The sequence below is a fragment of the Ambystoma mexicanum genome, chromosome 1p, assembly GCF_040938575.1.
Source record: "Ambystoma mexicanum isolate Mex_15411 chromosome 1p, UKY_AmexF1_1, whole genome shotgun sequence".
Taxonomy (NCBI): Eukaryota; Metazoa; Chordata; class Amphibia; order Caudata; family Ambystomatidae; genus Ambystoma; species Ambystoma mexicanum.
Genome location: NC_090921.1, coordinates 705,774,689 through 705,799,531, shown reverse-complemented (window position 1 = coordinate 705,799,531; position 24,843 = coordinate 705,774,689). Strand labels below are relative to the sequence as shown.

Below are 24,843 nucleotides of genomic sequence, written 5' to 3'. Positions count from 1 at the left end.
CTTGCGACCAGAGGAGTGTGGGAGAAATGAGAAGGGGAGGTGAGAAGGACACAGGTGAAGGTATTATCAGGGGCTGATCCAGGTTTCAGGAAGAACGAGAAAATGCAGATTGAGATTAAAGAAGAGGTCGAGAACAGAATGGGATTTAATACCTGCTCTGTCTGTAACGAGAAGGCCAATGTTAATGCAGGGAAAGGGACCAGAGGAGACAGGAGGGTAAGAGATTTGATACATTACGGGCACAATTGTAAGTAGAGAGGAGAGCCTAGTTAATAAGTGTGAACCTAGCTTTGGGAAGCCACGGAGCACTTTACAATCATAGGGGGAAGAACACAGGGAAGTGGAGAAGAAAAAGGAGTGGGGCGCTAACAGGGGAGGGTGGGCAATTGGCAGCATGGGGAAGACAGCAGGGAGCAGATCAGTTTCAGGTAGGGTGAGGCGTGCAGGGTGTGTGGACCTAGGTGTTAAAGAGGAGCCAGTCCTTGAAGAGGAAGGACTTGAGCTCTTTCCTGAACAGTAGAAGTGATGGGGCCAAGCCTGATGTTGACAGGGAGTCTTGGAGCATTGACAGAGAAGGCCTGTCTTCTGGTTCTTTCATTCCTGCACCATCGTAATTCAAGTCAGCACATTTCCTTCTCGTGGATCACAGGCCTAAGGATATGCTGAGTTTCTCAGTGGGGTAGGTATCTTGCGGACTTCAGGATGACAGCCTTCTAGATGATGCAACAGGATTTGAAGATGATACAGGCTTGCAGTGGGAGCCAGTGCAGTTCGATAAGGGTCAGGATGATGTTTTTCGAATTTACAGAGTCCTTCAATTAGTCTTGCTGCAGCATGCAGGACCCATTTCGGGTTCCAGGATAGTCTTCAAAAGGGCATTGTCACCATCCAGGTGGGAAAGGACCATGGCTTAGGCAGCAGATCTGAAGTTGTTTTCTGGGATGAAGGGCTTGACTTTCAACAGGAGAGAAAGTTGTAAGTTTCGGTCTTGCTTACTATGTGATATGGCATGGCTTTTATAACGCGCCTATACACAAGTGTGCTGTTTGAATGTGAGGTGTCTGTCGACGTTGAACCCAATGGACTTGGCACATGGGGCCAGCTGGGGTGTAAACCCCTTAGGGTTCATAGCAGAGAGCCAGGACTGGATATCAGGGTATTTGATGTTGATGGTCAGCAGCAGGAATTCAGTCTTGGAGGGATTGAGCTTCAGGTAAGCACTGGACATCCAGGACTGGATCAGTGTGAGGAAGGCCTTGAGCCTGTGGATGTCTTCGATGGAGGATATCTTGAAGTAGATCTGCATATTGGTGAATGTGGCTGTTGTGTGGAGAGAGGAGGGTTTTGAGCGGTTCCATGTAAAGATTGAAGATCACGAGGGACAGGATGGATCCTTGCGGGACTCCACAGGTGATGGGTAGAGTTGGTGAGCTGGAAGAAACCATTTATACAAACGCAAGGAAGGATTTGAGCCAGCTGAGGACTATCTTCCCTGATCCCCATGCAGCGATGTAGATTGTCGGTGCGTGTCTGATGGTCAACTGTGAAATGCTGCTGAGGCCAAGGATAACTAGGAGGCAAGGTTGGCCATCATTGAGGATGTAAAGGGCATTGTCTATCACCTTAGCAGGTAGCTTTTTCTGTGCTACAGGGTAGCTGTTTCTGTGCTACATCTGGGTCTGAAGCCAGATTGGTAGGACTGAAGGAGGTTATTGACTTCGATGTGTTTGAGTGAGTGGCTACTGCTTTCTCAAGGATCTTACCTAGAAAGTGAAGATGGGTAATAGGGCGGTAGTTGCTGAGATCGTCAGGGTCCGGTGTTGGTTTCTTAAGAAGAGCAAGGATTTGTCTGGTCTTGACGATTGAGGGCAAGGTGCCTTGAGTTTGGGAGCTGTTGATGATTGTCGGGTAAGGGAGGAGTGCTTCAGTCGGAAGGGTCTTGAGTAAAGAGGCAGGGATGTCAGCTGCATACAATGTGGCATTGAGGGATGCTAAGTTGGCAGTGACGTCTTTCATAATTAGTGTCTCGAAAGTTGTCCAGTTAGTTGTGGTTTTGCAACATGGTATGTGTAGTGTGCTGTCAGTTGTGGCGTTGGTGTATGTGTTGGCAGATCTTGTTGATGGCAGTGGATTTTTCGATGGAGTGTGCTACGGGTGGGTCGGACAGAAGGTTGATGCAGTGCTCTATGGCTTTGAAGAGGACTCTGCTTTCTTTGTTGTCCTTGGTTATGGTGTTTTGATAGTAGTTGGCCTTGGCAGTGTTGATCAGTCGCATTTGAAGAAGAGTTCCTTGCGCAGGGCAAGGTTGGATGAGCTGCAGGATTTTCGGCCAATTCTTTTCTTGTTTTCTGATGCTTCGTTTGTTGAGGTTGAGTTCTTGAGTGTACCAGGGTGCTGAAAGTTTAGGCTTCCTGGTGCACCGTTTCACTGGGGCATGATGGTTGATGTTTGTGAGGGTGCTGTTGAGTTCTTGTAGAAGCGAGTTGCAGGCCTAGTTTGTCGGAGGTACATAAACCCATGTGAGGTAGAGTTTTATGAGGTCTTTTGTGAGAGCCTCCACTGGGAAGTTCTTGAAGGATCTGATGGCTTGAATTCTTGGTTTCCAATGGGTTGCTTGCAAGTTGTGGTGGGACTAATCTCAAAGGGTTTGCCAGGTCATCCGACCAGTCGAGCAGAATAGGAGAGCTGTGATGACGGGTGGGCAGTGTGGTGATGATGAGGTTGAGGATATTATCTTTCCTGTGAGTTGGTTCTTTTGTTTGCTCTGTCAGGTTCCGTAGGCAGTGGAGGTCTTTCTTCATTGATTTGGTTGCGAGTTGCCAGGAATGTTGAAGTTGCTGATGAAGATGTTGGCATGCGTGAGAGACCTGAGGCTGACCAAGCCCGTGAAGTCTTCGATGAAGGAGGTGTTTGGTTTGTGTGGTCTGTAGATGAGTGTTAGGCGGAAACCTGTGCAGTTCCCTCTGGGACCACTGCAAAAGATTTAGGACTACAGGTGTTTGGCAGTAAACCCACTTGGTAGCAGTCTGTACCACACAGTTTCACTGTTGGTAGCTGTGGCTGAGCAGTCAGACTTCCCTCAAGAAGAGTTAAGCAGTATGTGGAGTATACAAGATAGGGCAATTCTTCACAGTAAGACAAGCAAACGCGCAACGCGACTCAGTGTAAAGATATTAAGGTATTTATTTATAACGAAACATCTATCAAAAACACTATGGCACTATCACGGCAAACAAATCAAACACAATTACTCTACGAAGAAGAAAACGATCAATCCCCCTAGCAATATTTCGACAAGTCTAGGTTCTACCGGCACCACTTATTTACAGACAGAGGTGTATGCCTCAACCTAGATGGCACTCTAATATTAGTTAGGACGGGAGAGAAAAAGAAGCAGGTTATGAATTCTACACAGCTCAATACTTCACGGGAAAAATGCAAGGCAAGAACCACAATAGATCATAAAGTTCAGAGGCCAGGCCCACTCGGAGAGAGGCAAGGCGATATGTCCCAAAAGTCTCTAGTGGAGATGCGTTCGAGTCTTTGTAGCAAATTGTTATCGGCAGATTGAACTAGTTCAGAACAATACGTGAAAAAGCTTGGAGGCGACACAACGGAAAGGAGAGGATTAAGACACCTCACTCGAACCAATCGAAAGGGAAGCCAGACGTACACGGTACCTTGTTTGTGGAGAGACAGCTCCGGCGGGGGCAGTTGTTCCTGGTGGTGGATGCACGTCGGGTCTTTGCCAAGAGTAGAGATAATCTCGTCGTCGAAGAAAAGTGAAGTCCGGTGCACCACCAGGGAAGAGACCAGCCGCGGAGTGCTCCGTCACAAGGCACCACCTTTTGGTCGCGGTACAAGGGTAGTGGCTATCCGGTTGCCGAGGTGCTCTGCACGGGCAATTCGACCACGGCGTTCCTGAGGCGAATAAAAAGCAAAGGGGACTGGTTGTTCCCACCAGCCAGGGGAAGAGACTCTCCGGCAGAGAGATCTCCTCTGTCGTCGGGAAGTGGTGAGTCGGTTCCGCAGGGCTCCACCGGAGGTGTCGTCGTGCAGGTCGGCTCAGCGTTACCCTCGTCGGATTCTTGGGTCCTGTGGCGACTTCTGAAGATCCAGTCCCAAAAGCCCTGCTTTTATGCAGAAAACCCATTCATTCAGCCTAGCTGTCAATCAACACATGCTAAGTGGTGAGCGGGGAGGCTCACCACTTGGGCCAATCACTCCAGAGTGCGACCGGAGTTGGCAAGGCAACTCGGTCCAGGGTGCCTAAACCCCCTCCCACACCCCTGTGGTAACCCAGACAGAATGGCACCACTTTGGAGGGTCTCTGTCCAGAGGCCTGCCAAAAGTGGAACAAAGGGCTCAACCTTTGGTTTAGGAGTCACAGAGACGAACACAGACGCCATTTTACAAACCGAGTTCTGGCAGAAAATACCATCCGATAAACTTATTTAAGATAAGTAGACCGGTGGTACGTTAGAGATTAACGAGGAAAAAGTATCAATCTCCAACAATGGGACGAGTCCCATAGGGTTAATGCCGGGGTCGAACATAACAAGTAGTTTCCACTGCCACCAGCCAAAACTCGACGAGGGGGGACGGGACAGTGCCCCCTCGAATAACCGATCCAGGAGTAATCGAATTACCCCTACTAGTACGTCCACAATAAGATGGTTTGTACTAGTTCTGTTAGTAAATTTAGGTCTAGTAAAGCCAATGGTGACTTTACATGCCCGGGGAGACAGTAGTCAGTCCCCGGGTATGGAGTCTATGGGGGAGGTCCGCTAGGACGCCCCAGTGCTACGGCACGTAGGGTGCGGTGTAACACACATAGAAAACATGAGACCCTATGGAGTAAAAGACCCCATAGCCCATCAAACACATTGACATTTAAAGGAATTACACACATACATGTCCAAGAGTGGGAGAAAAAGAGTCTCACTCTTGGCAGGATGGAAAAAAACAAACTCCAGAAATCCAGCAAAGCTGCTGGGGGACTCACTAGGTTAGGAAATTCAGCCTAAACAGAGAATTCTCCCTAACAACGAGATCAACAGTGACTTTTTATTTAATTTATTTGTTCCACGCTGGGACAACACCCATGGGCATAGAAGCGCAGGGACAAGACTGACAACAAAGAAAACAAATAAGATCAACATTTCAGTCAACCAAACCAGAGAGTCCACAGTGAAGTGAATAAACGAGATGGCCAGGTTTATTCAAAGAGAAGGGTCTTCAGCCTATCCCTAAAGATTGAAACTGCCCCACACAATCTAAGATCCGGTGGGAGGGAATTCCATAGCCGAGGAGCGGCCACTGAGAAGCAACTATTCTGAACATGAGAGCTTGGCAGCAGGAGTTTCCATAGTGCTTGCTTAACTGGCAACCACCTAATCCTTTTGGTTAGATATGCTGACAAGCATGCGTAATGCAGTGTTCTGAATAGGATGCGCTTCTGTACTGGCATCCAATGGAGTGATCTTCTTGCTGCAGACACATGCTCTGTTCTGCGAATACCAGTCACCGCCCTGGCTGCATTATTCTGGGCCACCTGTCGGCAATTAATCTGTTTTTGCAATGCCCTGAAGAAGAGTGGCACAGTAGTCCAGGCGTGAGCCACTGATTGCACATGCCAGTGTCGCGCTGTCTGCCCTGTCAAGAAATGTCTTGCCTGTACCAGTAGCTTGACATAGTAGGAAGCTTGTGATACAAGGCTGCTGACATGCGCCTTCATAGTAAGCTCAGTCCAATATCAAACCCAATGTTTTAACTTTAGCGAGTGTTGTTAGAAGGCAGTCAGAAATTTGAAAGGTGGCATACATAGGATCCAATTTACACAGTTTGTAGGCTTCCTACTAGCATGATCTGTCTTCCCATTGTTAAGTACCAAGCCATTAAAAGTCATCCACTGATGGATGTGATTGTAAGTATTATTAATGGCCTGTGAATCAAGTTCATGGTTGACTAAAAGGGGAAAGAGACACTGAGTGTCATCCGCATAGTTTGCATACCTGACACCTTCCGCATCCAGGCAGCTGAAGAGTGAGAATAAAGAGGTTAAAGAGCATTGGGGACAGACCAGAACCTTGGGGCACCCACACTCCAGAACATGTTCTTCTGCCATGGAGTCTTCAAAGGAGACTCTCGCCATCCGCTTGGAGAGAAAGCGGAGGACCCAACTAGCCGACTCGCTAGAGAAATGGGCAGTGTCTTCTAGTCCAGTGGTTAGGATGGTATGATCAACAATATCAAACGTGGCAGTAAAATCTAGTAGCATCAAGAGCGATGATTTACCTTTATCCACATGCTGAAGAATGGATGTTTTCAGCTCAAGGAGAGTGGTTTCAGTGCTGTGATTGCTTCTGAACCCGGATAGGGTGGAACCTAGAATGTTATTTAACTCCAAGAATTTTAGAATTTGTTGATATGCCACTTTATCAAGAATTTCCAGAAGAAAGGGTGTGTTAGTAATGGGCGATAGTTGCTTGGGATGCTGGGATCCAGAGAGTGTTTTTTTAAGGCGATGTGAAATGCAGGCCTCTCTAAGCGAGCTTGGGACAGTGTTCTCCCTAAATGAAAGATTAACAAATCTGGTGATCAGAGGCACCAACCTCTCTGCACATGATTTGACAATGGTGGCTGGACAGATATCACCATTGGGGAGTTCGGGATGTGGCAGGTTAGGTTTTCGGAAGAGCCAATGGTGGCGACGCCCAGCTGGGTGCATGCCGATGATGCATTGTGAATGATGGCGAGGCCTGCGCTGATCTTGTTTGGATGGTCTTGTTGTAGAATTCTGTAGCCGTTGGGGGTGAGGACATCTAGGATGTGGGTGGAGGTGGATGTCAAACAGGTCTTAGTAATGAAGATGGCATCCAAGCCGTGTGTGGTGATGAGGTTGGCAATGTCTGCTGCATGATTGATTGCTGAGCGGACATTGGCGAGCATCAATTTTGTTGTAATGGTGGATGATTAATGGTGGATGATGGGGTGTATGGTGACCTGGCTGAGTTTGCTGCATGTGTTGTCCATGATGTTGGTGGTGATGGTAGGAATGGGCTGTTGGGGGAGGGGAGTTTGGGTGAGAGTGGAGGCATGGAAGGAGTGAAACGCATGTTCAAGGGATCGTCCCTGATGGGCGAGGGTTCTGGTCCTGTCCAAACGGGATTTGCCCTTATCTTCGTCTGTACTGTACTTCGGACGCCTGGGCGAGAGATGCCCCTTGATCTAAGAGTTAAGAGCCGAAAGAAAGAGGCAGGGTCAAGAAGGTGGGTGGGGCTTAGGCCATGTCACCTAGATCCACTTGCACCTGCTCACCAACTGCAAAGGAAAATATGCTGTAGGGCTGCTTTTCCATTTCACACACACACACCGCATCCTCACTATCGCAGACATCACAAAACCCACTTCGCACAAACCAACAGCCATCCAGCAAGACCGTGCAGCCTACCATGACCATTGCTCTACATTGGATATAGACATGCATTGGTTTCATTATGGTGTCTTTAAGGCAATATACTATTTCACCCTGCTGTGTCTGAGATGCAGGCCACTTGAGACTGTCCTCATTGTGTTCCTGTTGCTCTTAAAACAAATATGCTCTAACAGGAGCTCACATTTCTGTTTCTGAGGGACCTGATCGCTTTCCGATGCCTAATCTGCTGCAGTGAAGAATACAATATGGGCTTCTACTGACTTTCCTAGGTCTTCCTGAGAGAAAGTGCTCCCTAAATCTGCCCTTGCCGTGCCTTGGGTACTCTGGTGTTAACTACCTGTGCTCAGTATTGATTTATCTATTCTAGTGTGTCCACCCATTGATGTGGCCTGCCTCTTTCAGGTTCTTAGTCACTCAGTTCTGATAACGCCGGCGATTGACCATTCGAATAATGCATCTCTTATATCCTTTCTGCTCATTTGCGAGCTGTTACAACCATTCATTCACCTTATGTCTCTTCCTTTACCTATTTCACTGTTCATCCAGGCAAACACATCTATTGCGACATCCATTTGGTGCAATCGAATCCTCATATTCCAGTATCCAGTACATGCAGCCACTGAAGCCATCCATCCACAAAACACACCTATTCCTCTTTACATTGCATCTAATTGCACACCGACCCTGGTCACCTATCCTTATAATAACCACAATTCCTGTATATGCCATTACTAGCAAGGGCAGGAAAACCCTAAGAGGGACTGAGAAAGTGAAAAGGAGCTCCCTCTCGAAACACCCATGTATGAAAGGATTATTGAACAACACCTTCATACCAATTATATTTATTTTAAAAAAAGAAATGCAATTCTAACTAGTTAACATGGGGACAACTCATAGCAAAATTAGTGTCCTTGGCTCAAGGGACTGAGTTTCGGCTGAGTGGGCACCTAAAGCTGATGGGCAAGCCTTCATCAGGATGAAATGATAGAACAAAGTTCATGGTATTGCTTGCTTCGGGTCGGTAATTAAGACCTTCCTGCAAAGGACTAATGCATATAGGATCACTACTGTGTTTATAAGGTTGACCAATTAAAAGAAGGAAGCCGTTTCAGGCTTCAATAGTTGTTACCTGGTGCATGTAGCCAGTTCCAAATGTAAGGCTGGAGCATTAGCCAGGTTGAATGTACCTGCTTGTGTCTGCATATTGTGCTGACACAATAGATAGACAGTTCTCACCTTAAAAAGTTGTACCAATGGTCCTCTGGATTTTAAATGCCCGCCCAACATCAGCTTAGTATTGAAAGGCATTGTGCTGCAGCATTATCCTCATGGGTTAGTGAGCAAATGGGGATTTTTAGATTGACCTATGCAATATGGCACCATGACCCTTAAAATAAGTAAGTGCCCCTTTGGATGAGAGGAAAAGCGTGAGTTTGGCCTGAATGTGAAAACAAAGGCAGGGATGGGCGATAGCCAGGTTGGATGCGTGTGCTAGCTGTAGGAAACCAGCAAGGAGATATGATGTGCTTTTGTTTCTCTAGAACTCTCAACCTTTCAAAGTTGCAATGGGGGCCCACTGATGATTAATTGCTGAACCAAATGTATTTTAAATTAAAAGGCCTTGGCCAGTGAGGTTATACTGCATGGCCAGAGGGTAATTTTTAGATAAATAATGAGTAAAATGTTGGCCGGACCATACAAGTGACTGTCACAGTATTGATCCAGCATATGTATGCATGTAGGATCCTTTTTGTCTTTCAAAGCCAGATGGCTCACCTAATCTCGCACTACATCATTTTGTCCTGACCTCCCAATTAAAAGTACAAGACTGCTAAACACTCTCCTTTGTTTTGCTTTCATCTCCCACAACATAGGCATAGTTCTGGGGTCTACAATTCTCTAACACAACTCCTTCTTAACAGCTCTTAACTATGGCACTATCACCCAAGCAGCCTAGGGTCAGGCCCTAAGCTCTTCGACCAATGGTGACCTCCCAGAAGACCCACCTGCCTAGGGAGATGGAGGAGAGGTGCATGTGGGAGTTACATCTGTACTTTCTCCCTCTCAATAACTTAACCTCTGGATCACACCATTCGAAAGTGAGCCAGAGTATAGGCAGGGTCTGTCTGCAGGCACTGTGGAGTGAAGTAAGTGGGTTGCATGTCTGGGATCACAGTCTTATTTTCCCTTTCTCAATGTGCTCCCTTACTAAGTTCTAGTTTGCTCATCCTTCTGATTTCTATTCCAACCATACTGCTCCCTCTTCTCCCCATCTTCCCCCTCTGACATTTCTCCCTCCCATCCCTTATTCCTCTTTCTCCAGATTGCTTCGAAGAGGCTGTACTAGTGATGTTAATGGTGACCTACCACTTTGCCCACTAATCCGCATAGAGCACCACTTTCTGTCTACATTGCATACACATGTCCTTGTGACTCTCTTCGCCATTAGTTCTTGCTCGTCACTCGTTGCATAATGACCCGCTTCTACCACTTCCATGCAAAGGCATAACTGATGACCTTTGTGACACTTTCATCACCCTCATTATTCAAGGGCCCCCAGATTTGTACAGTGTGTGTCCTCCTTGCATTCTGATGAGTGTTCACTTTGTAATATACCACTGCACCCATTTTGCTGTATCTGGGTGTCTTTCTGTCTGTAGGAAGAGGTGGCTGAAGAGGGTATGGTGTTTGGACAAATGGCCCCTCTGCTTAGGTTATGTGTACTGCACATGTTGAGGTCACATGGGAACCTTAACTTGGGACGTACATGCAATGCTGTTCTGCTCCCAGTACACACTTTGGTGGGTTTGATGCATGGCATTTCACACAGTTCCTCTGTACTCCCCCAGAACCTGATCTGCAGTACTGGAATGCATCTCTTTCAATGATCCCTGACTAGAACATGAGGACGCTCTCCCTTTGTGGGTTGTCATAGCATAGAAGCCTCATAGTAGGGAATTCTGTTCAGGAATGGGATGCAGTCCGGGGAGCCTGGCTGCCAGGGAATTCCAATGAACTACAGGAACAAGGTTTCCCATTGTACCACACAAGGAGTGAGATCATGTTGTCACGTCTGCTATGGACCACACGGACACATCTCTGCTCTCACTGGGTGCGACACCTACTTGTCCCGAGAGATGAGCGGGCCAGCCTGCCTTGGCTCATGGTCGGTGAGAAGGGGAATCTACAGAAGGAGCTGCTTCATTTCCAGGTGCTTACAGTGAGTCAGTTCAGGACTTATCACCTCTGCATTTGGGGCGGGGGCGTTTGTGAAATGTTGTTTGGGACAAGTGGGAGATGCTGTATTTGTTTTTGTCCACTATAACCTGTTGATGGATTTGCAATGACTGACCCTTGATTACAGCTCTGTATTGAAGAACCTTTACAACACTGCTTTGAAAGGTATTTGTTCAGTAGTATGGTTTTAAAAATTGCAGTAAGTACACATATTAATGCCAATAATTTGACCCTTATTTCTGTAACTATCACCAGTAAATGCACCATATAATATGATAAGCTAGAATGTGAAGATTCTGATTAAAATTATGTCTGAATGGTTGATGTTGTGCACACATGGATCCATTTGGAAATTGGTAAAATCCCAATATTGTGATCTGGCAGAGTAAGTGTTCTCTCTTTAGTAGGATGCATATTGTGGTTGGGGGGGACGGGGTAGCTCCATCTCGGGAGTAAAGCTCCCAACCTAAGTAGATACCTTCCCCATAAACCATCTGCGGAGGCTTGCATGGTTTCCTGCTTAAAGCATTAGCAGCCCTACAGATAAGGTGTGTATCGGCCACTTTTACTCACCAAAAATTGGCAAATGCTCCCAAAAAATCAAAATCGGGAGTAAAAATACTCCCTAGAAAAAAGACACGTTGAATCGTGCGCTCCTGCTTTCAACCTTACAGCACCATGGATATGTTTGAACCAGTAGTGCACATAGTACCACAGGAAGAAACTACTATTTCAACAGCCTAATTGGAAGAAGTAAACGTGTATCTTTTTAATGTGGATGAATAACAAAGGGTAAAGAAATGCATGTTACAAAAAAGATTCAGTTTTTCAGTTGAAACATTTGTACTCGCTAATAAAATACTCTCATGGGGAATTGGACTTGCATTTTTACTCCCAACTTTAAAAAGGAAGTAAAATACTGCCACTTCCAAATCTTATCTGGAGAACTGCTAGGTGCACCCCTGCTCAAACACACTCGTCGCCTGGTACGAAGTAAGTTCTCTGTTTTAAAGCAATTAAAAGAAATAAAAGAACAATGGTAAAGTCACTGGTATCTGATAATACAAAGAATATATAGACCAACCGGGGAAGCATATTGATCAAACCAATATTTTAAGCTCACACTAGATTTGGAGTAGTTGAAACAAGAGGTCCCAAGATTTAACAACTCCCGGTACTTTTAAACCCTTGTTCTCAAAGGTCTAGTGGTTTAAATGTTAAATCGGCACTGGATATGTTCTTTGAAATACATAAAATCTGTTCAAGCCTCATATTGGCGGTCGGCTAATATAGTATATTTGCCAACTATCTCCTGATATGCTGGCTTTGTGATATGTCTGTACTGCCCCACGGTTGCTTTGGGATATGGTAGGCATCAGTTACATTGAAGAGGCTAATAGCGTGAAGGCTATAGACTCTTCTCTTTCCATATATGGCCAACTGACACTGTGCTGCCCGGGGTTATGGGATATACTCTTCTGCTTTCTTGAGTTCCAGATGGGACCCCAAGATGGCGCGGGGCCCCGCGTATCCCTTTTGTAATCAGAGTACTAGATCAAGTGTTTGCTGGGCGCCAGATGCCTCCTTAAATATTATGCTGATTGATGACCAGTCAGCTCAGTGTAACACACATCTGTGATACAATTGAACTCCTATTTGCTAGGTGCACATTCTTCAGTGCTTTGCTATTGGTGTATGCCTCTTGAATCTTAAAACCTTACACTTCTTGTTTTCTTTGACCCCTCATAACATAAGGACCTGGCAGAGTGGTGGTCTTCCTTATTATAAGGCAGCTTTTGTAATGACATGAGGCATCTGGTGGGATGGGGGCTGCTGTGCTGCCGCCGCCAGATCTCCTGTTTTTATTTCATTCCATGCCTTTCCTTGATTAGCAGTATGTATTACTGACCATGGATTCCTTGATTTATTTTATTTCCGTAGGGGAGGGCATAAGTTACCAACCGCCTTTCTAATCCATCTGTCACCTTTTAACCTGCTTACAGGTTTTGAGCATACTTAACCATCCATTAACACTGGCTCACCCATCTGTCTGTCTTCTACATTCAGAAACTGAGGATGAGTGTGAATGCTAAGCAGCACGCCTCTGGCGACAGACAGGAGTTTGTTGGTTTCTTTGCCCAGATCGTTCGCGACCTCACAGAAGATGATCTGCAGCACCCGGAAGTGGGAGATGCCATTGCGCGCCTTAAAGAGGTGAGTGCAGCACAAATCGTGTGTGACACAAGGACCTCTGCTTGGAATGAAGAGGTTGGTGTTGAGAATCCTTTGCACAACAGATTGGAGGGTCTTGTCACCAGAAGGGTTCCACTTAATTCCATAGCATATCTAAAGTCAAACCGATGACTTGAAGTGCCACTTTGTGCTCCACTAGCTACAGGGCCGAGCAGTCGGCTAACTTCTAAGTGTATATGGAGAGTTCAAGAGGTAAAGTATTACCATAGGCAAGTTATTTATAAGCAGAAACGCACAAATAAAATATAACCAGAATGAAGGGGAATGTAATTCTAAGTAATGAATGGCATTAAAGTTAGTCGGTAAAGTATATCCTGAAAGGGGCACACCTGTCTATCATAGCCAGCCTTCCAGTTTCTTTCTGTTGTTCTATATGCTGCATCACAGCAACAATTGAAGGAGTTGGGGAGAATAGGACTGCCCTTGACCTCATGCACCAGCCTAGGCTCCTGCAAAAGCTGCTGAAGAAAAGAGTCATTTTGTGATTAGCCCCCAAATTGGTATTCTGTTTACATGGCAGTTTGAGGAGCTAGTGTCCTATGCCCTTGGTGCTGTGGTGTGGCACTGCTCATAAGTCTTGGCATAGAAAACATTGGCCTTGCTCTGCATGGTGAGGTGGAGGCTTTGCTGGCCGAGACCTAGGCGAAGGGCTCAAGAACTGGGACAGGCATGTTTGGTATACTGTGCAGCAGGGAAGGCTACTGTGCATTCCTTGGGTACGTGACCCTAGCAGTTTCTAGTGCCAGCAGTCAGGATGAACCACTCAGTCACATTTTCACAGAGGGCTGCATCTCTAGAACAGATGGATTCGGTTAGCTACTGCAAGGATCAAGACTGCTTGGAGGAATTTAGCTTGTACCCTAGAAATGCCTGATTAACTTGATTTAACAAGTACCCGTAGCAAACTGTCCCTCCCTAGGCCATCTGATGCCATCAACACATGCCTCTGTGTTGGGACTGCGCATGAAGGAGCATTGGGGCCTTTCTAGAAGACAGCTAAAGCATTACTGGTCACATTTATAGGACAAAGTCATGATTTGCTTCTCACATGGAAGTTAGGTTGGCTGCACGCATTGTACTAGCTTAATATTCCCCAGAGCTAGCTCCTGCTCACTGGCCGATGGCTGCTTTTAGCTCCTGCTCATCCAATCCGTTTTAAATATAATTTTTTTTTTAATAATCCCTATAGTGCAGAGACTGCAGGCAGGTTTTTTATTTTTTTTAAAGGAGTTTCAAGTTGTCGGAGCTGCCACCACCGGAGTGGAATCTTGGCATGGGTATAGTTGAAGTTTGAGCTGTTGTGGTAAAGGAGTGGGAGTGCTAACATTATGCTTACTCTGAAGGCATCTAATGTAATTAATGTGAACATATGCAATCACCACTAGCTAGTGATAATTGACTGTAAGAAATGTGTGCTATGTTTAGAGCTGAAAAGGTGGGTGACTTTTTATGGATGGCTAGTAGCTTGCAATTTGACATTTTCACCCCACAAGTGAAGGGTTATATCATGACCAATCACATGAAGTGCATTTATTCAAACGTCCAACCGTGCCTAAAGTTTGGCTAACAGAAAAGGTGGGTCTGTTTCCATGTTACTGTTTTGCCACCTTCAGCTTATCTGGGCTTGCATGTCACCCTGAACGACCTAGAAAATGAGGTGGTGAACTAGGTCACAGTGAGGTGGGTTTGAACTGGCATCTGCCAAGTGGCTACTTCCCTCTATATTTTGTTTCATTCACAAACGCTGTTTGGAAAATAAATAATTTGATTTCTGTGCCTAGAGCCCGATGAGATTTGAAATTGCAACCAATGCAACCCGCCTTCCGATTTATATTCAAAACTAGCTATACATTTTATGATTGTCCTGTACACCAACCTAGAATAGTCTGTTGGATTTGCAGTGATTAATACTCAAGAGGAACACAAATAGGTTGTATGCTTCTTTGCACTTAATACAAAAGAGGCACAGATGCTGCAAATTAAATTTGATCAGCACAGAGGCTTTTAACCACAGACCACCACTATCACAACTAAGCATAATTGCTATGTGCCTTAGTACAAATGATATGATATTGCATTTATAACACAAGTCATTTCTTCTCTGCAGGTTGTAGAGTATACAACACCGGGTGGGAAGAATAATCGAGGGCTGACGGTGCTTGCAGCCTTTCGGGAGCTGGCAGGACCAGAGCTCCAGAAGCCGGGCAACCTGGAACCTGTGCTGGCTGTCGGATGGAGTGTTGAGCTAGTGAGTGACAAATATGATTTCTTGCATTTGGAGCCTAGTAGTGGGGGGTGCAGAGTACACTACAGATCAAGTGCTTCAGAGGGGGCTGAGGCGAAAAGGTTATACTTTGTATTGGTGGTAGGGGAATGGGTCTACATTGTTTGGGAGATGCTCCTTAACCCCTGTAGTAAGGGTCTTTTGGTGCATCTTCCTGTTTTAAGCGCTGCTAGTGATTTTCCCCCAAGCTCACCATGCACTCCAAATGGTACTGGTGACAGAGCAGCCCCGCCCAAACTCCCCGGTGATGTAGCAGTTTACAGGTACAATACACACTTTTTGTTTATACACAATTAGAGAATGTCCACATACTATTGCTTTTATACAAATCTAATCTTTCTATAACAAAAGCTGAGACAAATTACAACGAATATAGGTAAGTACACCTTTTGTAAAATAAGTGCCACAATATATCGGTAAAGTAGTACGTTTTTAAGAATAGTTCTTTAGAGTTCAATAAGAGTTTCCTAGAAAAGAAAATGCAGTCCCAAGGAGTAGTTTCTGCAGATGCTATGGCATGAGTCCCACAGGAAACCCTTCGTGACTAAGGGTTCCCGGGAGGAAAACCAAAAAAAGATTTGTCCGGAGATCAAGCGGGATATGCTGGGACCAAAAAAAAGCAGTTTGCAGCAGGTGGTCTCCTGAGGTGGTTGATGTGCACATTTCTCATTGTCCACTGAGGGTGCCAGCAATGACACACTGATGCATAAAGAACCCAAGTCCTGGGAAGGACTATTATTTTGTGATCTGTGTGTGGATTCCCAGTCTGAAGGTTGTTGGAGCCAGAGAAGCAGAAAGGCGGCTCGGTTGTGGTCGATTTCTCATGTTGTCTTCTGCTATAGGATTTTACTTCAGAGGATGGGGCCGGATTGGAAAGAGCTCACATTGTAATGAATATTGGAGAAAGGTTGAATCCACACACAGGAGAGGAGCTATCCATGGAAGAAGAACCAGAAAGGTGAGTATGGTGCAGTTGCAGGATTGGAGGCAGTACAGGCCCCTGGAGTTTCTCAGTCGGGGGAGATGTAACCAGGGCAATTGCCCGATTTCCTGGGATGAGGATTCTTGGGTGGTTCGCCACAGAGGGTCTTCAGAGTCCTGACAGTGGAGGGGCACAAGCTTCTGGGTCTGGCAATGCAGGCATACCCAGGAGCTCCTGGAAGAAGACTCCTTCATGCAAGAGCTGCGATTCAGTTGTCTTCACAGGATTGAAGAGGGTTCCTTCTGGTCATCTGGAGAGGCAGAGCTTTGTCGTATGATTTTTCAGAGAGTCAAAGGATGCTGGTACAGAGCTTGCATCCTTCCTTGTACAACCGGGTTTCCAAGAAGAGTGTGCAAGGGGCTCTGCTTTTATCCCTCCAGAGTCGGTGAGTGGAGACAGCACCTATTGGCACACCAAAAATCAGTCCAATAGAGGGGTAGCTAGCCAATGGCAGACCATCCTTCCGCTGACCTGTGCATTCTGGAATGATCTCACACACGGGAATGAATTCACGCTATCACAGCCTGGCATCTGCCTATGCCAGTGCCCACTGATTTTCAGGAGGACTACAGCTCACATGCAAGAGATCATGTGACCCCCCGCACCCTCAACCCAAAAATTAATGTCTCGATTTGAGAGTCATGTACTTTAAGTAAACCTAAAATCCCTGTGGCCTCAAGACGAGGCAATCGGATTGGTCTTTGGGCAGCATTTAATAATGTTTTAGTAAAAGCATATTCACCAAATGTTCGCAATTCTAAAAAGAAGAGAAGGGCAACTTTAGTCAACTCTGAGGCTGATGCGCCACAACTGTGACTACTGTGAGCACCCAGTAAGTCACTCATTAAAGTCTTGAAAGGCACCTGCAGATTGTCCTCTATCTCTTGTTAGATAATCGCCAGCCCAGGCAGACGGGTGGAGGGCAGTTGTCAAACATTGCCACCTGTTAGCTTTGTCCTCCCAGACTCTACCTGGAATGCTGTGATCCACTTATTAGTGGGCTCAGTGCTCGTCACTGACTCCATTATCCTAGTAATTAATTAAGCTTCTAATTCTGTAAAGTGTGTTCATGTCATTAATCTGTCTTCTCAACCCGATTTGTCCTCTTAACCCCACTGGTTCACTTCTGCTTGTTTGTAATGTCGAATCTAGCAGTAAAAGAAGTCTTTTCTTGCATAGTCCTGTTGGTTAAATTTAAAAAGAAATGTTAGTTTAAATCTATATCCATCCAACTGTAAATCCTTGGTCCGATCTCAATGTTCGTACAGTTTCCTTCATAATTGTTTTCTGGTCTATTACCTGCAGTCCCCTTCAAAGATGCACAGAAGCCGTTAAAACTGCCCTTAGAAACCACCCAGAGAGATCCATTACTGATGAATACAAGTGCAATATGGCTTCACAGACACAAATATCCTGTGATATTCATGCAGGGCTTAACATTGCTATACAATGGCACACATAAAACATTTACTTAGAACAGGGCTCAAAATGTGCACTCGTTGCTCCCTATCCAAGTGTTTATTGGAGAGTAAGAAATATTTGTTCTGCTTGCGTAAGAAGAGCTGAGATGTCGAGTGACTTTTTAAGCCTGGCTTATAGCTTGCAACTTGACAGTGCAGAGGGATACAAATATTAACCTTTCCCAAGTGAACAATAAATCCCCACTTCAAAACTTGATGCAGAGCTATGGCTACTCCAGGCTGGGACCCACATCCCCACATAGAGAGGTTTATTTAACACATCTTATTCAAATTAGCCCTCCTCCAGAAAATATACAAGTTGAACCTCCTGGCCACCCAACCTGACTCCATAACATGAAGGTAATTTAGTGTACAAGTTTGGTATGTTTCCACACCAACAACCCCCTGATACACACTATATTTCTATCTATCACCACTCCCAAAAAGGAAACCTACCACTTAGCCTTACAGATAAGTGGCATACCAGCCACATTAACACCCTTAAATAAAATTCCTTGTCAATCATAAGTCCATGGTAATCGGCAAAACTGGAGCGTTTGAAAAGATAACCCACTTGAAGTGCTCAGGACCTCTGCCCATCACAAGATCTAGTTGACAAGTTTAACACTTTCTCAATGATGAATTTGCCAATCAAATTCAACCTAGTCACCACAACAAACTGTCCTCCGGCGACTTTAGACCTGGAACCTCTAGCTCCCAACACAGAAGTTTCAGGCATTCCTTCCTGTGTCTATCGAATACTGTTGGGTAAGATTTTCATAGAAATGATGAATCATCCTGACCTGGAACAACCCCAGAACTTTTTGCTTTTACTGGTGGATTATTTTTCCTTATACCTCTGAGTGGGAACCTTTTTCCACACTCACATAATCTTTATTATGGGTATCATTTAAGTTATACTCTTTGACAACTTTTGGCAATGAGTGCCTATTGTTGCTGAGCTGCACTAGGAGCTCCCCTTTTAACTTTCTCTGGCTAACCATGTGAGAACTACAGTTCCCAAGGGTAGAAGGGATCTGTGGATCCCTTTCACATTTTATTAAGTGGGACCAGCACCCCCACCCCTCCCCCCACCTTGTGTGGAGTGCTGGGAGATACTTTCTCATTTTAAATGTAACATTTATGATCCAAGGACAACATTTCATTTAATGGCTGGTGGCAGTGAACCCTTTATTAATTCGGTGCACCTTTACTGCAGGCTGTTTATACAGCCCCAGTAATGGGCTGCATCCAGCCACAAGGAAAACCTTGGCTACAGCCTTCTCCGTGATCCTTGCCGCAATAGTCCTTCCAGTGCCCTGTCTTCTTAATGTAGGAATTCAACAACCAGGTTTTTGGCTACAGATCCCGAAGGTCTCCTGCTGCAAATATTCTTCTGTGCTGAGGTACTGTACTGGCTTGGGTATTTACTTACCTTAAGTCTCTTGTGATTCCTGTGTAGTTTTGATGTGTTTTCTGTGATTGGGAGTCCTCTCGTCCAGTGCACCCAGGCCCCAAGTACTTGCTTGTCCTAACAGTCTTCCTTAGGAACTCTGACTTTTGCTACTTAAGAACCTATCTTGACCTGCCTGTTGGACACTAGACCCTAGTGACCCCCTTCCCCTTCTGCAACTGAGAACACTCATGCTCCAAGAATAAGGGGAAGATTTCTAAGGTTGGGTCTTTTGCCTAGAAAAGAGAATGTGTTTAAAAGTTAGTTGCAAAAGAAGTTGGTTTGTTAACTAACTCTGAGAGTGAACAGTTACAAAAGTTTATTACTTACCTTTAGAAATGTTCTGCCATTCTAAAAGGTATATGTAACATCTTTCTTTCCTTGGAACTGTTTTGCCATTCTAATAGAAAGTAGATGTAAGGTTATTTTGCTCACCTGTAAATTGGCTCTGCCTCTTTCCCAAAATTAATGCTGTTGGCTTCACTAACTATTTATTTCAGAGATTAGGTGTATATGATTCCCAACTGAGTCTTGCTTCCACTGATTTGCTGTTAGCCTGTACAGAATTAGTCTGCCTTAGGTTTTACCTACCTAGAATAACTTTGAGTCATTCATAAGTGTAACACTGGGGAGTGGGGGTGCTTTCTCTGGTCTGTTTCAGACAGACACAAAAAACAGTTTTAGGTTTATAGCTCCTGTAAAGTGTATACATTTTACTTCCCTTTATAAAACTGTGTTTCCCTAAAATAAGTTAGTTATTGCTTCCCTTAGTCTGTGAACTGAAAAGCAACTGTAATTGAATATTACACCCCAAGAGCCAGCTCCCCTACAACTGACAGGATCTACTACCCTTGAATTAATGTAAAGTAGAAATTAATTTATGGTTTTACTCCCCAAGAATAGGTGTAACCTATACTGAATGTGTTGTATAAGGTTTGATTTACCTAGAAATATTGTTAGCTTTCTAAGTAAGGTCAATGCTTTGGCCTGTGTACTGTAAAGTATAGTGTTGTGTTTTTCTATTTGTGGTTATCTATAATGTGATGGTACTTATTTCCCCCAAGATATATCTGGGCCTACTTGTATTTAAATAAACCATTCATTTATACAATACAGGGTTTCTTTGGACAATATTTCTATTACAAGTTCCTTGTACTGATTCTGCAGCCCTCTCTCCTGCCTAAGATCAGCCTGGCTGCTCTGTTTACGCTCCCCTTAACTCGGGTGGTACAGCCTTATACTAAGACTGGAGTCTTGTACTGCCGCAGTTGACTGGTTTTAATAAGCCCTTAGTTGGACTTTAGAAAAACTGTCCTAACAAATACCTATAACACTATTCTGGTAACAGTCCGCATTCTCTTATCCAGAACATAACCAGCTATTATCCCTGATGATATCTACCATAACGTTTCTGAGCCCCATGCCCTCTAAATTATCAAACTCCACTCTCCCCTTAATGGCCTGTTTTTGTGCATCCAATAGCATAGAAACCTCTCGAAATGTAAACCATCAGATAATGACCAAATCTATATTCTAATCCTATTTGATGTGTGCAGTGTATGATTTTCTTTTTGTGGGCCATAATATACCTCTCGACTGCATACTATTCACACTGTTGGAATTGAAGGACAGCCTTCACATGGGTTAACCCCACATGTGAAGACAGAAATGGGACATTTCCAATCCACTATGTGACTGAGGGTGGAGCCCTGTGTTCCACAGGGGTTCTGACCTCTCGCACTGGCTGTTCAAAACCTACACTATATTCCAAGCTTCTTACTGTTCTGTGCAGACCATGTGTAAATTCTTCTCAAAATTGACTGAGAGAAACTTGGAGTTTACATCACCAGTTGTCTTTCTACTTTCAGAGCTGGTTCACCACCAATTCGCTTGATCTCGATTTGTTTCTATTCCCAGGAAATGTTAACCCTGACAAATGGCTGTTGAAATAAAGCATAAAGATGAAAAGTTATATTTTAGTGGCACATCCAACTTCTTACACAAATAAGCCTGGCAACACGAAACGTCTGACACCTTCTTAACCTACTAAAAAAGGCACTTCAACTGCTTGCCTTGAATCACAAAGTAGAATTAATACAGGCATTGTCAATCTCGATACTGGAATGGCTAATATTTATAAGAAGTTCATCTCTCCATTCCACATGGTGATGCTTCCAATTGTAAGGATGATTCTGGGTCCCAAATCAACGGTTTACATAAACCCATCAAAGGAACCCGAGACAGGTTCCATAACAAAACAAAAAAAAAAATCATACCTGTTCTTGGTGTATCCCACAAAGACTACATAGGTGAGCCTGAAATACCGGTCTGACCGCTTCGAACACTGCACAGTCAAGAACTCATGTGCAGCAAATCTAATGCAACAAAGGAAGGCACGCAAAATCCCAAAACTGAAGCTTTCAGTACAAGAACTGTTTGTGAAACAGCCTGCTGTTGGTCTTACACACTAACGACACAACTATATTCAAGGGACTTCTTAAGGGAACTTTGCCAACATAACCTGCTACTTCCCACTTTTACTTGTACCTGCCAATGCCCTGCAGTGGTCAAAGGCACTTCAAGAACTAGAGCACTGAATTCTGTGTTACTGTGAATGCTGCAACTATCATCCAGTGTTTGTTTCTTGCAACCTTATCTTACCCTCTCTCTTAGTCCCTTTACGCTTGTCTTTGAGCACCCTAAAGTGATTACCCTAAAGTGAGTACATAGATCGGTCTCTTTACAAATGAAAATAATGCACAGTATTTTGCTTTTACTTTCTTTGTAGCTCCAAGCTTTCTTCCTGGTTGCTGATGACATCATGGATTCTTCAGTGATGCGGCGGGGCCAGCCTTGCTGGTATAAAAAGGTAAGATTTGGGGGACAGCAGTAGCTAATCCAGAGTCTGACTGCTATATTATGGATAAATCGCTAAAATATTTTACTTGTCTGGACATAACCCTTCTCATGTCACTGACCTGTGTCAACATAATCTGTTCCAGGACGGCGTGGGCCTCGATGCCATCAATGACTCTTTCCTGCTGGAATCCTGCATATACCGTCTGTTGATGAAGTATTGTCGCAAGAAGCCTTATTACCTCAACCTTCTGGAACTGTTCCTCCAGGTGATGCCCGCTCACTTTTGGTACACCTGCCGGCTCTCCCTGTCTTCCTTGCTGCGGTTCCCGTCCGTCCTTGCTTGCTTGCTTGCTTTTTTCTGTTGACTGATCTCCTGTTAGCATTTTGATCCAGCACAAGAAGCCGAATTTAAAACCAAAATGTTTTCTTTGTGTGCTTTGCATATATAAGTCGTTGCTCTTCTTGCTCAGCGCTTCAGTTTCCAGGCCTGTTGTTACACTCTGGTGCATGTTTATATTCTCTTGCTGCTGTATCTTTTTTTTTTGTTCTGTGCTCTTCCTTTTCATGCCTGTTTTATGATGCTCGTTCATACTTTCCTATGATGTTGGTGATTGCCCTTCTAGTTATTTATTTTTGATTTGTAATGTGTCACATGTCCCTATCCTCCTGGGTACCAGAGCATGAAGTGGAGTGCCCAGGGTAAAAGGAAGGCAGGTAGAAATGTCATACATGCGGCGTTGACGTGGGATACAAGGGGCAAGTTTGGGTAAAGGTAAAGCCCATTCACAGCACCCAAAGTTTCGATTCCTGGGGACTTTAACTATTATATGTAACTTTAATAAGTTCATTATTGCCATTCGTACAGTGACATGTGTTAATAAGTGTGCTTGGGAGCATATACAATGTTAGGATGGAATCATAATCTGTCTTGGCATTTTTGTCTTTTTTCTGCTGATTCTCCAACCTCTTATTCCCATCTCCCCAGTGGGAACCCCATTCTGGTCCTTACCGGAGATGCAGCTTGATGCATTTTCCCTTAGAGGTCCGGGGTGACCTATCCATTATCATGAGCAACAGGGAGCCGCCCCTCACCCCCAACATTATGGAGGAGACGGACAGAGTAAACTGTGAGCATGTCTAGTGCTACTTATTGCCGCTGAGCACCTGCTCCTTGGCTCGCTTTGACAGTTGCAGTACCCCAGTGCGCATGCCCAATGGGCCATATGACGCTGGGACATTTGGCTTCCCCGGCCTTGGCTGGGCCGTTGAGGGTGGAGGCTGGGGTACTGCAGGGCAAAATCTGTGTAGGAGTGCAACTGCACCTCTCTCACCTTCAGAGCCCATTGTGAGGGAGATGGAGGTCCTCTGGCTCCACCAGGCGTATGTAGAAACTGGGAAACGGCCTGCTTCCTGCTGCGCAAGAGCCAGTGAGTCATCATGGTGAGTGGTGTCTGGAGTCAAGACAAAAAACATTGATGTATTTATGCTATGTATGTGCAGGAAGGGACATCTGTCTGTAAGTGCACGTGTGAAGGAGAGTTATGTTGTATGACTACACGTGTGAAATGAGTGAATGTGTGTGCTGGAACAGGGAGAAGAGCTTTGATTGGGGACGGGGAGGAGGGGGGTGCTACATTTTCTTTTTCAGACAAGAGTGTTGTTGCTTGGCTCTACTGGCCTACATTGGTGCAGCCAGTAAAGACTCGTTTTGTTACAGTGGCAGATTCGTTTTTCAAACCTGAATAATGTGGCTTTATTGGCATATAGTGCTGCCGCCAACATGGACATGTAAAGGCACAGCCCGTATGAAAATGTTTTTACACTGGCAAATGGCATATAGTGGGACAAGCCATCCTGAGAATGTCAGAAATTGCTCCAATGCACTGTTGATAACTTTCATCTGATGGAACGCTTTGTGTTGTCCTACAAAACTGATTGTAAACTTTGGCTTTCTATCCCATTTTTCACAGAAAGTGTGCTGTAAAAAAGCACCTTTTTACCAGCAATTATTTAAAACCTTTTCCCGGTGGGTAGATAACCTCATAATTCCGAACAAAAACAGCACTGGGTGGCATTCTAACGTGGGGTCACATGGAGCTTGAGAGCTCTGCAAAGCCTAATTTCCTATAGGTTTTTAGAAGTCCAGTGAGACTACACAATGATGCAGTGTTTATAGGGTGCGCATGGAAAAAACTGTGGGCCATATATGGTTCTGGCCTTCCTGAGTCCAGTTTGGAAGCTTTGGGCTACCAAAAACAGGTGTGGCTTGATGTTTGGCTGTCTGGCATGTAATAATGAATCCACATTCTGTGTTTGGCTGGGATGGTTTGAATGTGGTGACCACTTTTGATACACTGGCCGCCAAATGTTTGAATTGTGCAAGGTGCCCGATTGGAAGTTGGATGTCCATTACCCAAGAACTGTATAGAAATGGGGAACTCTGTAACATATCGCACCTCGAAGAAGCGCGTTCTGTAATGTTAGCCCGGTACAAAACATCAGAAAACATACCTTGGTCAATCACTGGGCCTTGTCCTGAAGTACCTGGAAGACTAAATCGCCCATGGAAAAAGCTCTGCAGCTGCAGTGAATCTACAATGCAACTTCAAAGTACTGCTGGGCTATGCCCACTCCAGACCTCACTGCACATGATCAGAGGGAACCACACCAGTGATCCCTTCTCATGTTTTGACAAGCATGCTTCGTCTGGGGAGGATAGCTCATGGGCAACGTGCTCGCTTTGGAAGCAAGACGACACGGAGCAACACAGGTTCGATCCCTGGGTCCGCGCTTAGAAACCTCTGGGTATTAAGCATGTTATAAATAACATATCGTATCAAGCAAAGCTAAGTCACAAACCCACAGGACTGCTGGTCA

General features: G+C 45.0%; 1 protein-coding gene across 3 annotated transcripts in view; it reads left to right on the top strand.

Moving 5' to 3' along the window:
- FDPS (farnesyl diphosphate synthase) overlaps positions 1–24,843 on the top strand; it is a 174,940-nt gene that overhangs the window by 10,497 nt on the left and 139,600 nt on the right. Inside the window, exons 2-6 of one of the 3 annotated variants that reach the window (XM_069650049.1) lie at positions 10,288–10,658; positions 12,743–12,889; positions 15,036–15,176; positions 21,896–21,976; positions 22,110–22,232. In XM_069650049.1, coding sequence (XP_069506150.1) covers positions 10,500–10,658; positions 12,743–12,889; positions 15,036–15,176; positions 21,896–21,976; positions 22,110–22,232 — 651 coding nt within the window. In that variant the 5' untranslated portion in view covers positions 10,288–10,499. The remainder of the gene's footprint in view (positions 1–10,287; positions 10,659–12,742; positions 12,890–15,035; positions 15,177–21,895; positions 21,977–22,109; positions 22,233–24,843) is intronic. The other 2 variants (XM_069650052.1, XM_069650054.1) reach the window with 2 other exon arrangements.